The sequence below is a fragment of the Apaloderma vittatum genome, unplaced genomic scaffold (genome assembly GCF_000703405.1).
Source record: "Apaloderma vittatum isolate BGI_N311 unplaced genomic scaffold, ASM70340v1 scaffold22548, whole genome shotgun sequence".
NCBI lineage: Eukaryota > Metazoa > Chordata > Aves > Trogoniformes > Trogonidae > Apaloderma > Apaloderma vittatum.
This window is the reverse complement of record NW_009732738.1, coordinates 36,977-50,708: the sequence shown is the minus strand read 5'-3', so window position 1 is coordinate 50,708 and position 13,732 is coordinate 36,977. Positions and strand designations below refer to the sequence as shown.

At 40.0% G+C, this 13,732-nt stretch overlaps 1 protein-coding gene across 1 annotated transcript in view; it reads left to right on the top strand.

The window, feature by feature from the left end:
* ADAMTS5 (ADAM metallopeptidase with thrombospondin type 1 motif, 5) overlaps positions 1 to 13,732 on the top strand; it is a gene marked incomplete at its 5' end in the record, with an annotated part of 29,461 nt that overhangs the window by 3,283 nt on the left and 12,446 nt on the right. The window contains one exon of the mRNA XM_009875641.1: positions 12,282 to 12,449. Within this exon, the coding sequence (XP_009873943.1) occupies positions 12,282 to 12,449 (168 nt within the window). The remainder of the gene's footprint in view (positions 1 to 12,281; positions 12,450 to 13,732) is intronic.

Below are 13,732 nucleotides of genomic sequence, written 5' to 3'. Positions count from 1 at the left end.
CAGCAGGAAGAGCAAGGTGAGCCGCTAAGTCAATCAGCCACCATACGCAGTTCTTTTAAATAACTCCGCCACGTGTGCATGGGCAGCAGATGCAGCATCATTAACATTAACTTCAGTGGGAGAATGGCTGCGTGTCCTTACTTTGACTTCCAAAAGGATCTGAATGCTCTTGTTTCCTCTCTGAAGGATCCAAGAGCATTTTTGAGGATCATATTCTTTCTCTGGAAGGCAACCAAAGTAAATGCAACTGCAGCTCAACCAAACAGGGCGACGCACAGCCCAGGGGCTCAGGTTGGATTTGTGCATAAGGAGCCAAAAAGCAGCCTGCTACAGAATAAGCCTGCCACTTCTGTTGCCAGGGTGTCTACTACATCATTTGTTACGTGTTTATTTTATTTGTTTCAGGTAAAATGGATGCATTTTGACCAGTGATTTCTGAGGGGGAGGGTGTGAATGAGCAACAATAAAAGGCAAAATCTCCAAAGAGCTGTAAACAAGAGCACAGAAAGAAATAGATGCTACCAAATTCTTAGTACAACCAATTAGCTGACAATAAGAGGAGGAGATTCATATATAAATATTGATGAGGTAGAGCCTCAGACTTGTCCTACTTATATGTAGAAAATCAGGAATCATTTGTCTCCAGTGTCAAACGTAGAAAAATCCAGTTTCTCTTTCAAATAAAGGGAAGCAGTGCTAAAAGCATAAATGTTGTTTTTAAATCATAGCCTGTCAAGACATCCAACCACTCATGGTAAACCCATATATGGTTTTTGTCTAGCAGGGAGCATACTGCTATCGGGTTGGACAGCAGTAGCTTTGCCGTCACAAAAATAGTCTTCTGGATTCTTGCCTGAAATAATCAGTTCAACTCCATGTTATGTCCTTTGGACGTCTTTTGTGACGGCTTCAGCTATGCCTCCATAGCTTTGCAGGGATGTCTGAGCTATCTTGGGCACAGTCTTTGTAAAAAGAAAAGTTTCCTTATTTCCTTCACTCCCCTGATTCACAGAGGCATTTATTTACTGTGTTTCATAGATCAGCACTAGCATATTGCTTCTCTACTTTAAATAACCATCGGAAACAAAAATAGCTAGATTCTCATTCTAATACTACAGTGCTGAATTATAAGCCAGGCTGTGCATCCCACGAAGATAAGGATGATGCAACATTGCCAACAGACACAATCGATCAATTTGAAGTTAAATTTAACATCTCTTGTGATGAGATATATCCAATACATGACAATTACTTGTTTAGTAGCCTGATGTTGCATTTTGTGATGTGCTCACGGTCAGAAGTTTCTGCTGTCTTTGACTTCTATGCCCAGAGTCTTGCACATGTCGGTACAGACAGCCCACCATCCTAAAGGGTTTGTCATCTACAAAAACAAAATCATAAGAGTTTAAGAGAAGGTAAGCGGAGCTACTGCTCCTTTTGTTGATAGGTAATTTCCCAGAATCACAAAGGAAGCCTCAAGGAAAGCCAAGGATTAAACTTGTCTCTTGAGTTTCAATCTAGTCCTTAAGTACAAAAGCATCCCTCTTGCAGTCTTTAAGAAGGCAAAGTTCCAGTTTAGTTCAGTGAGAGTTACATGCCTCTAATAAATTATATGCATCTTTATTCTTTCCATCAATCTTGGAATACTTTTCTTTGTTCTTTTTCTTCTTTAAGAGGAGATGCAGAAAAAGCTCTGCCTTTTTGCTCAGTGGTAATGTTCATTTGACCTTTTGCAAGTTCCTATTTCTCTGTTACGCAACCATGCTGGGATGCTATTACTCCTTCTATCCTCCTGAGTAATATGGTTTACTGATGTTCTTTCCAAGTATTTTATTTTTAGGATATAGCTTTAAAATTGCTACATGGAACTAATTAAACCTCTGTTCATTAGTTTTCTTTTATCTTTTACATGTGACTTTAGAGAAGGAAAGCTAAAGGGAGGCATAAAAGCAGTCTTCAAATACATTTATTAAATCATTGTGAAAATTTACATAATAAATCATTCTCCATGTCCACCTGGGACAGCACAAGGGGTAATGGCCTTAAATTACAGTGAGGAAGATTTACTTTTAGCATTTGCCAATATCATCTAACCAGAAGGACAGTAAAGGGCAGGAATGAATTGCTTGGAGAGGCTGTGAAATCTCTGTTCTGGAGGTTCACAGGAGCTGGCTGGATAAAAAAGCTGTGACTTAGGGGATGCTGAGCCTACCCTGGGGCAGAAGGATCCCAAGCTGGATTTTCAAGGTCTCCTCCCAACCTCGTTCTCTATGGTTATGTGAAATTAACGCAACTCTCTCTGCAGCTATACTGTGTAACACGTAAAATCAAGGAACTATACAGAAACTAAAACTAGAAAATAACATGTTTATACTGAATCTTTTTCAGCATGCCATCATCGTGTGGCATCTGCCACCACTGGGGACAAAAATATCCTAAGCGTTGTCAGCAAAGTGTAGGGCCTTATTAAAGAGCATAATTTTATGTAAAGGAGTCATTTTGGAAGTGAGATACCACTCCTGGGATCCCTACTCAGGTGGTTCCCTGAAATACATCAGAATACCATTTTTCTGAATTCTAAGTGGATTGGAAGTGTTTATTCAGAGGCTGATCCTGTCGGTGAGTTGTAGGCCTCTGTAGAAAGAGGGCCACGTCTACCACATCTGACCTATGTAACCTTTATAGCAAACTCTGTGATCCTGACCCTTCAGATAAAAATGAAGCCAAGAAAGATGTGTATATTTAAATGGTAGCCTCGTTTCTGAGGTCCATGAAAAAGTCAAAAATACTCTCATCGCGTGTTTTGCCACATGTGCTCATTTTGCATACACTCAGAAGTAACTAAACACAGTTGTCTTTTCTTTTCCACTGCCGACTATGCAGCACTTTGATTTCAAGGCTGTCAAGATAAAGCAGATAAAGACAGACTTCAGACCTGACAGGTACAAATCTTCTGTAGCCTTTCATTTCAAGGAGGATACATTGCCAAGGGCGCAGAATCTCATAGGCACATGAAAAAAATGGTGAAGGTTGTCCGACTTTGATATTATGTTTCCATCATGACAGACGAAGTTTAGGCAAATATCCAGGTAATCATAATTAGGCATATTTGCTTTCTTAAAACAACAAAGAAGAGAGAGAGTACACTCATCCAAGTCTTCTCTGATGACACACATCAGGAAAATTGCTTGATTACTTTTCTTTGAACCTTTTTCAAAGTTCTGTCTAAACTTCTACTTCCCAAAACTCTTGAATTAAGCCTTCATGAACATATCCTCGTTTGTTAAAAGAAAAGATGGGCAGTCAAAGCTGAGCCTTCACAAGAGGTGAAGAGTGGAGCATAAAAATTAACTGATGCTTAAAAAAACAAGCAACAGCTGTACAGAAGGTTGCTGGTTAAAATTTTTAGTAAAAATTCCTAGCTTGCCAAACAATATTTTGATTAATTTATAATGTTATATGTAGTGTATAATTGTTCCACCTGCAGCACATGTGGTGCTTAAAACTTTTTTAATGAAGCTGAGACAGTTTGTCTGGAAGGGTGGCAACGTGGAATGGAGAGATCAATAATACGATGTAGAAAAATGGAATCTTCAAGTTCTGAATATGCCTGAGCTTTTCTTTAAATGCCAGGTGCTTTTAAGCATGAGTAGGTTGGAGATCTTTGCCTTCTTAACGTCTGTAAATCCATTCTTAAAGAGCAGTGAGGAGATTGAGGGCCAAGTTCTCAACCAGAGACTTCAGGAAGTGACTGAGACATGGGACTAACATTGCCCAAGTTTTCAGTTTTTCTGGAGTTGTGCTGATCTTTTTGCACATTTAACCTCATAAAAAATTAGATTAAACAAGCGCTATGCTTTGAAAAGGTGCAATGGATCCTGAAGCAGCTTAGCTTAAAGCCACATATATAGAGTGAAATATCAGTATCTCCACAACTGTAATGGAACTGTGAGTGAAGCTGTGTTTTGCCTAATATTTCAGAACAATCATTATCAAAATTGTTTTAGGGACGTGGTTTAGCAGTGGACTTAGCAGTGTTAGGTTTGACTTAATGATCTTTTCCGACCTAAATGATTCTATGATTCTGTGATTCTAAAAGAAGCCCGCTTCAGCTATGTGTGCCTGAACCCCCAGTCTTCCATGTTGGAAGGGAAAGTATAGCATCATAGAGCCACAGAATCATAGAACTGTCCGGGCTGGAAGGGACCTGAAAGATCATCTAGTTCCAACCCCCCTGCCATGGGCAGGGACATCACCCACTAGATTGGGTTGCTCAGAGTTGCATCCAGCCTGGAAGTTTTTAAAACCTTCCAGGGATGGGGCTTCCACCACCTCTCTGGGCAACCTGTGCCAGTGTCTCACCACCCTCATGGGGAAGAACTTCTTCCTAATGTCTAATCGGAATCTACCTGTTTCTAGCTTTACTCCATTCCCTCTAGTCCTATCACTACCTGACAGCCTAAAAAGTCCCTCACCAGATTTCCTGTAGGCCCCCTTAAGATACTGGAAGGCCACAATAAGGTCTCCTCGGAGCCTTCTCTTCTTCAGACTGAACAGCTCCAACTGTCTCAGTCTGTCTTCATAGGGGAGGTTCTCCAGCCCTCTGATCATCCTCGTGGCCCTTCTTTGGACACGTTCCAGCACATCTAGATCTTTCTTGTAATGGGGGTGCAGAACTGGATGCAGTACTCCAGGTGGGGCCTTACAAGAGCGGAGTAGATGGGGAGAATCAGCTCCCTTGACCTGCTCGCAACACTTCACCTCCCTTGACCTGCTCGCAATGCTTACTTTCCTCCTTGGATTACTTTCCTCCTTAGAAGGTACATACTGCCCATATGATCATGTAGCTTTTGTGTGGAAAGTACTTTAGGTGTGGAAAGTACTTAAGGTACAGAGAGGAAGGCAGAATTACCCAGTAAACAGGCAGCAGGCAATGTGCTTTTTATATTCTTGCACTGTCTATTCTCCCAGAGTTTATTCGTTTAACATGAGCTGCCATGAATTATATTCTTTGCGAGTTACTGTGTTGGACAGACGTGAAATGGGTGTCACCATCTCCCACTTTTTCATTAAAATTAGTATTTATCTTCTACATATAGGTGCAGTGTGGACCTCCAATGATTATTTGAGTCTGTGTGAACATAGTAGTTTTTAATTGCCCAGTCCACATTGCCTGGACAGAATCGCGCCTGCAAATTGTCTGTCTGACGGGAGTGATGTATCTGTGATCTCCCACAGAAGTCTGTTACAACAAGCACTTTCAGCAGAAGTTTGTTTTGTGTAAAGTCTGCAGGACTGGTGTATGAATGTCTGATTGTGGCTTTTTTTTATGTCTGCTCCTGAAAAGAAGTTGTACTTCAGACTATTGTTTCATTCAGTCTGAAGAACCCTTTTAAGCCAGAAATCTTGAAAAATGCCTTTGAGCTGGAGATTTGAAAGAGAGGCTGATTTTTTTCTTTTTTTGTATTTTCTTTCATAACTGATAGATAGCAGTCAAAGGAAAGAAAATAGGAAGGAAAGTTTGAGCATGAAGAAAGAGGGATAGCCAGTTTTGTATTCTATGCATGTTTTTTGTAAGCTTGTGTAGTTCAAACCACTTCTGTTTTTTTAAAAAAAAACCCAACTTTCTTAGTCGTTATTGCTTAGGTCCATCATTTATGCAAAATTCCCATGACTTCAAGAGGTTTTCTGGGTGATATCAACATGCATGTCTTAAAGAGGAGTCAAGAACTCACACAAGTTAGAAAAATAGTTTATGCAGAAAGAAACAGTTTTGTTTAGAAAGAGTTACCACATGCAATCTTTGTTAGCAATGGAGAAAGTGAGAGGCTCACGCAGAAGGTATGGGCTGGTGATTAGACCAAGGAATGTTGAGCCAGGAGCTTCCTCCCGTGAGAGCCAGTGACTCTGGGTAACCTTGGGCAAATCATTTGACCTTCTTTTGTACCCCAGTCATCCCCACTGAAAATGAGGTGAAAGGGATGACCTCACTGAAAAACACATGCTTCATCAGGGCTGAGCTTTTCTAAGAAAGCAAATGTCAATGCCTGCAGCATTTTTTAGCGGGCTGTGTCACTTTGCATGTGTCCTGTGGTCAAGTTCAGTGCAAGAGCTGCACTTTACTGTTCAGTTCAAGCACTAGAAATCTGTGTTGTTGATTTTTTTTTTCCAGAAAAGCCACTACAAATTGTGTTTTAGCAGAAATGGGTTTTACTTGCTGTGCTTTGGGGGCACTGTACATTGGGGATGCTCTCTGTGTTTGAGATACCAGTGGAAAGTAAAGGAGATTATTTTTTATGTGCTGTTCATACAGAGAACCTTTACAGATAGTCTGGCAATGTATTTTAAGAAAATTCAGAAACACTGAAACTTCTGGTTTGCTTTCTAGCACTCCTGGGAAGAAAAAAACTTCAATGCAATGTACTTCACCACACAGCCAACATATCTCTCATGCGCTCATGGTTTACCTGCAGAGCTCTTTGTGTCTTGATGTTTAGAGAGAATATAAATTTTGGCTGACTTAGGTGCTTTAGCATATTCTCACCTTATATTAGGAATATATGCCTTGTTGGTTTTGAATCCATTGGGCGTATTGTGTCCTTTTGTCTTGTCGGGCTGTGACGTGTGGGCCTTCAGTAGTTTTTGGGTAGGAAAGCTTGTGCAGCATGGGGTACACCATCAGGAACGCAGACCCTGTAGTTGAACAGTGATCGGGGGACTGATGACCTCTGTTGACGCCTTCGTTTCTTGCTTCAGGATCTAGACAGACAGCTGTGCCCAGAGCCCCTTGCAGATGATGTTCCAAGATATACTATGGTCCAAAGTCTGGAGGTTGTTTTCGTACTGCTCTCAGCAGTCTACTGGTGTAGTCAAACCTTTCTCCTCAAGGGGAGAAGGAAGGGTGTGAGGCAAGGCTGTCTCTTCATTTTGGTGATTGGTTGTTTTGCTGTTTGGGAAAGAACCAGTTTACAAGAAGGCTAGCTGCTCTTCGCTTGCATGAGGGTAAACCCTGCCTCCTCACCATCTGTTTCTTTTACCATTTTTGTGCATTCCTGCAGCATAACTTAACTAAACACCATCCTGCTGGTAAAATTATATTATGTCATTTTCACTCAGTAGGAACTGTCAACACCAATAAGATGCTTCATTAAGTAGAAAACATCAGATGATCTACTAATCCATTCTCAATCAGTCATCATTTTACACAGCTGCTGGGAGCCTTCTTTTTTTTTCTTTATCCAATAGCCTTGTTTGAAGTTCATAGTAGTACAAAACTGGTGCTAAAATAGTTTTTAAAAGCCTTCTTCGTAACATGCACATTCCTCAAGTCTTCGCTTTTGCCCAAAGCTTTCTCCAGAATTATGCTGGTGTACAGGATCACTTGAAGGATCACCTGTAACCATTTCACTTTGGTTCTTATGAAAGAAAGCAGCCCACCACTAAACACCAGAAACCGCCTTAATGTCATGAGCAATATGTGATAATCACAGAATCACAGAATCACAGAATGTTAGGGGTTGGAAGGGACCTCTGAAGATCATCTAGTCCAACCTTCATCCCAGCATACCTAACCACTACACCATAGCCTCAAGTGCTAGATCTACTTTTTTTTTTAAACACCTCCAGGGTTGGTGACTCCACCACCTCCCTGGGCAGCCTGTTCCAGTGCCTCACCACTCGTTCAGTAAAGAACTTCCTCCGAATATCCAATCTAAACTTACCTTGACGCAACTTGAGGCCATTTCCCCTTGTCCTGTCATTAGTAATTAGAGAGAAGAGACCAGCACCAGCCTCACTACAGCCTCCTTTTAGGTAGTTGTAGAGGGCAATAAGGTCTCCTCTCATGCATTCTCATGTTTCATGCATTTGAGAGGTGGAGGAGACTTTTTGAGTAGCAAGCATCACTTTCCTAATTCTTATGTCCAAAAGGATGGAGGGCACAGGTATAGAAGTACTTTGTAGTTCTCACTTCTGTGCTAAAAAGAGTGCACCTTAGCTAGGCATTATTTAGGGATTACAGATCGCTGTGGTATTTTGAATTTTTATTTTTTTTAATGAAAAGCAAAAACAGTTTTAAGAGTAATTGGAAGTTTGTCATATGCTTTAATCTAAGTCTGGACAGAATGCCTTAAAGGTTAAGTTGGAATGGAGAGAGGTTTAAGTTGTGATGAGAATTAGGAGTTTTAGTTCCATAAATTCTTTGAAAATTGCATTGACAGTGTTTGTAAGCATGTGTACAAAGTTAAGTGGTGAATTGGTATGACTGACAAATCAATATGGAGAGCTGGAATCCATATATTTAATGCTATAAACACTTATTATTCTCATTAATGCCACCGGTGACTACTTTAGAAGCTCAATTGCTGACAATTAGAATTTTGGAAACTATTCACTACTTGCTCTCTCTCTCCTTGTTGTGATTTTTTAAAATTCTTTGTGAAATATTTGAAAAATAACAAGAGAGATTCACAAATACCTTGGGAAGGTTCTCCTCAAAAAGCTGCCAAGTAAGTGACTTAGTTCTTGTCATGCATTGGAACAGTGGCCTGATTTAATATGATAGAATGGGTGCTGTTAATGAGGTGTGTCCTCAGTTAACCCCATTTATCACTGTACAGAAATATAAAAGTTATGCAGCACTGTAATTAAACATGAAGCCAGTAGCTTGACACTTTGCAGCAGATGACCCTGTTTCGCTTTTCTGTGCTTTTGCCAAAGCATTTGTGATGAGATGTTCTGCGCTGAATAGTGGCCTGAGAAGCATTTAATTTTATTTATTTACTCTGAACTTCTCCACAGAGACTATCCAGCCATTTCTAAGAGGGAGACTAATTTGCAAACGTTTTATGGAAAAAAATTTCAGTCCCTTTGCTCAAAGTGTAGAGCTTGAAATTTGGCTTCAAACTTTCTCATGTGTCCAGGTTACACGTTCAGAAGCATCAGCATTAACAGAGCCTATGCGTATCTGCACTGTATTAAAGTCTTTCACTGTGTGCTCTTGTGAGATGTCTGTCATGTGAGATGAATCAAGTTATGAAAGGTGAAGTACAAGAAAGAGACTTGCATAGAGAGCAACATTGTATCTTAAATGGATGGAGCATTGCAAAGCAGTATCAGAGGGTGTTAAGGTTAAGAATCTTGAATTCTGCTCCCAGGACTGAATCCTTCATATCACAGTTTTCGGTAGTTCTGAATGGTGCTGTAAAATGTTGAGCATTCTGAAAAAAATAAGTTCTCAAATTGCTGGTTTGCACCCAACTGTTATTCGTATCCTGCACTGAACATGCATTGTGAGCTGTGTGATGTTATGTTAGAACAATTCTCCGGCTTTCGTTATTCACCCAGAGCTCTTTAGTACCAAATCCAGTGACTTAGAAATGAAAATGCTTTTCCACTGACAGAACCTCATTACTTTATTTCACAAGCATGCTACGGTGTAGTAATTTCTTGCAGTGTTGCAACTGTGAGCAGTCTTGGGACATTAAATAAAAAACCAGGCAGCCTTTAAGCATAAAACTTGTCTCAGAGAAGACTGTTATACTGAGGCGTAGGCTAGCCAGCATGGTGTTTTCTTGCTCTCTGGGCTAATTTTTTGCAAATATTTCTGTTTAATTGGTTGGTAATATATGCATACTTAAGCACATGGTTTCAAGTAAAATACAAGAAACTGCCTAAAACCCCTGACCAGCTCTGCAATGCAGAGTGCACAGCACTGATTTAAATGGGAAGATGTGCTGTGTATTGAGGGGTCCATCAAAAAAAGCTAGAGGATAGACTTAAAGCCCTCTCTAGTAGATGCTTAAGTTAGCAGAACACTGGTGGAACGCACTGCAAGGAATTATTTAACGTCAGCAGAAAAAGCTTCTGGTTAAATTACTACTAGGCATGTGTTGAGGTTCATTAACCTGTCAGCTCTGCTTGTGGTTTTCAGACGCGAGGTGTGACCTGGTGCCATTCAGTGCGCTGGCATGAGTACAAGCTTAACGATAACACGGTGTAGAAACGATAACACCGCAGCCAAAAATAACATTGTCTTTTTGTTTCCCGAAGGCGCTCATTGTCGGTGTTTAGGACTTTGGCAAAGTCAGAGGTAGTCCTCATTGGCACAGTAGCTGCCGACCCATCAAGCGCTGAGCCTGCGATGCTGCCATGGAATTTGCTCTGTAGGTTATAAGCAATACACTGATTATTTGGTTACTCTGTCAGGGGAGTGCATTTGCAGTAATAACCTTACTAGTGAATTGTTTTGCTCAACACCAGCATTTGGCTTAAATAAACAAAGATGTCGTCTCTTCAGAACAAGTATTTATATAGTCCTGTATCAGACTGAAACTTGACCTGTACCTACTGATATTCAGCCATGTCTCAGTGCAGAATAAAAATAGCATTATCTGGCCCATGTATAATAAGTATTGCCAAAGGAAAGTGGTTTTATCTATCAGAAAAACATAAGCTCAAATCTTGCATGTAAAGCACAGCAGTAATTAGATGCCTTCAGTAATAAAGTTTGTTTCATTATGTTTTTACAGTAAGGTACTTGTGATACAGCATTGCAATAGCGAGTAGCAACAGTACTAACAGGGAAAGGAGCATTAACTCTTACCAGTGTTAACTGAGGTTCCATGAATGAATTCTTAGTAACATTTATAATACTACAGGGCCTTTTATTCAAAAAGTAGCTTTTTGAATTATGTTGAATGATGTTGGTAAATGTCTGCACATTGGGAAGAGAGAAAAAAAGAGAAATGCCCACTTCATTCTCCTTCCCACCTGCCTTCCACTGAGGATTCAGCAGCCGCAGAAGACAGACAGGCTGTTCTCAGTCATCCTTGATACAACTAAAACTGATAGATCAAGGTCCTCTTGTCACTCTTCCTGTAGCTCCATCCTTAGGTCAGCAACCCAGCATGTGAGTGAGGCTGCCACATGATACCTTAGCTGCTCTCACAGGACAAAACCCCTGACTTCTGATCTCCTGCAGCCTTAACACAGACTTCTGGTCACATAGTTACTTCCCTAATTTCAGATACAGCTCCATGGTGAGTGCTGCTTCCATCTTTTTCCTCTTATCTTCTCCCCCAAAGCAGATCAAGACAATATAACAGCAAGTTTGTATAAGGCAAACAGGTATAATTTACTGATTTTCTTCTTTTCCAGCCTTCACTGTAGGTATTGTTATCATTATTACTGTTGTCATGCCTATTACTATGGATATCAGAATATGATGTCCTGCCATCAGCGTCCTTACTTGTGTCACCCTACAGCAAGTCTACAGCACCTACATCAAAATGTGAAGCTGATGATACGGCTTTTAGTTATTGCAGAATAACAAGTGCTATTTGAGGGCACCAGGTTTAGTTCTCTGCAGTAGCTTGGATGGGTGGTTTGTCCTCATCATTTACACACTCTTGATGTAGCCCTGGATGTGTGATTAATCATCTCCTGGCCTAGGTTGAAGGCGATGAGTGTAAAGTTCAGGCTTGAGCTCCCTACAGCTTTGGTTCGCATTCAGTCTTCTACCTCTTGGAGAGTAAACTGGCTGTGAAATAATCCAGTGTGGGTGTGGAAATTAAAGTTAAACCTGATGTTTACACAAGGAACAAAGTGTGTTGCCTGCAATCTATTATTGTTGCCCAGAGACTAGAGAAGAAGGGGATTGCTGATCTACAGAAGAACGTTGCTGTTGCACTTAAAACAGCTCCAGCAAGATTAAAACCCTAACCACACCCTCGCACAAAACAAGACTGTCTACATGAAAGAGACTATTTGAAAACGTTATTCAGATTGTCTGATGCATTGCAGAGGATACTCACACTTCAGCCAGGAGTGCACTTTAAGAATTTATATACAGTTTGTTTAGTTGCGTCATAAATACTATCTTTTTTGTCCATTTAGAAAGATATTGTAGAACAGTTGCAGAACATCTTTACAGAGTGAAGTATTAATCTTTCTTGCAGGAGATTATTTGGAAAACAGTAAGAATTAAATTGTTGGCTCATGTAAATGAACACAGTTCATTTTAGTCTTCATCAGGTTTCAGTTAGCACAGTTCAATGACACGTCAGCTGACAGCATTACTTCCTTGCTATATGTGATTGTGAAAACTTTCACATATATTTTTCTTCAGGGAGAGATGCCGCATTTCAAGTGACCTGCTTTGGGCTGCTGTTGAAACTTCAGGAATGAATTATACATTTCATTTTACTTTAACTGTGAGCTCCAGCTGGTAAACTCTGTTACGGGTAGTCTTATCGTTTTATTTATTTGTTACATTTCTGTAGGGCACTTGCTTGGGCTTTCTCATGATGACTCCAAATTTTGTGAGGAGAACTTTGGCTCCATGGAAGATAAACGCCTGATGTCCTCCATTCTGACTAGCATCGACGCTTCAAAACCCTGGTCCAAGTGCACTTCAGCAACTATAACAGAATTTTTTGATGATGGTCATGGTATGTATTATCACACCTTGTGTCAGCTACGTGTTAATTTTTACTGTGATCTAGTTTTTTTATAAGAACATTTTATACCAGCTTGTTTATTTCTTGCTCATCTTCAGGACTGTCTTGGAAGTGCTTGCAAAACAGGGCAAAGGTCTAAAAGGCTGGCAGAGTCTCACCCTCCCTTTGGGTGGTTCATACACAAGAGAAAAGAAAGAGTTGACAGAGTGCGTGTTGGCAATAATTTGGTCTGGAAGATGGAGGGGTTTTTTTAAAAGCGTGGAATTAGTCCTGTCTTCCCAAATGCCACAGTTGTGAGCTCAGAGAGTACTTTAAACAGAGGACACAAGGGAATGGCATTTTCCTCATGGAAATTTAAATAGGTGATATGGTCTACTTAACGTGAGGTTACAGATATGAGCAGTGTATGTGCTCTTGTTACCATTAATGACATTTATTATGTCTATAATGTTATTTTAATTATTGCCATTGTACTTAGTATGTTTATGTAGAGGGGCTATTAGCAAGAATTAAGCCTCCTGTGCTGTACATGGTAAAAGATTACTTCTGCCTCAGGAGCTTGCTTTCCAAGTCATGTAACTAATATTTGTTAAATATGTCATTTACTCTTTGGAGAGTAAATGCAAAAGTTTCTCATTTTCCAAAAGTAGAAATAAAAAAGCATAGTCTTCACTCTTTAATGAATTTTAAAGTCTTCACTGTACTCCCAAAGCAACTGCAGTTCTTAAACAAACCATTCAAATTCCAAAATGCTGAGATAAAAATGACATAACTGAGTGAATGGATCAAGTTGTTATGGTAACTGAAATACTTATGGATAAAAAGTATGGTATGTCTGCTGAATGTTGAGGTTTTTTTGCTTTTAAATATTTTTGTCAGCTAATTTCAGTGCTCTCCGAAATATTTTCCCCAGTTTTCCTCCATTGGAGAATAACTTCATTTTTTCTCTCACTTTTATTAGATCCATTAATCTGTACTGTCTTGTTTTATGATCCATATTGCTCTGGCATTGACTTAATATTACCATGTTAGCTTCCATATATGAACAGAACTTTCCATTTTGAGTTTGGTTACTGAGGTACAGTACAGTTTGCTGGAGTAATAAAAAGGGACCCATTCCCTCACCATCCACAAGTGCCTTCTTAGAGAGCCTCTTCTGTTCCTTTCCTGCTGCTGGCAAGTAGAAAGGTTATCCTCATTTATTTTACATTTTTTGTGTGTGACCTGACTTTTTGTCTTTACTAGGCATACAGCTAGATACTTTCCCTGTAATA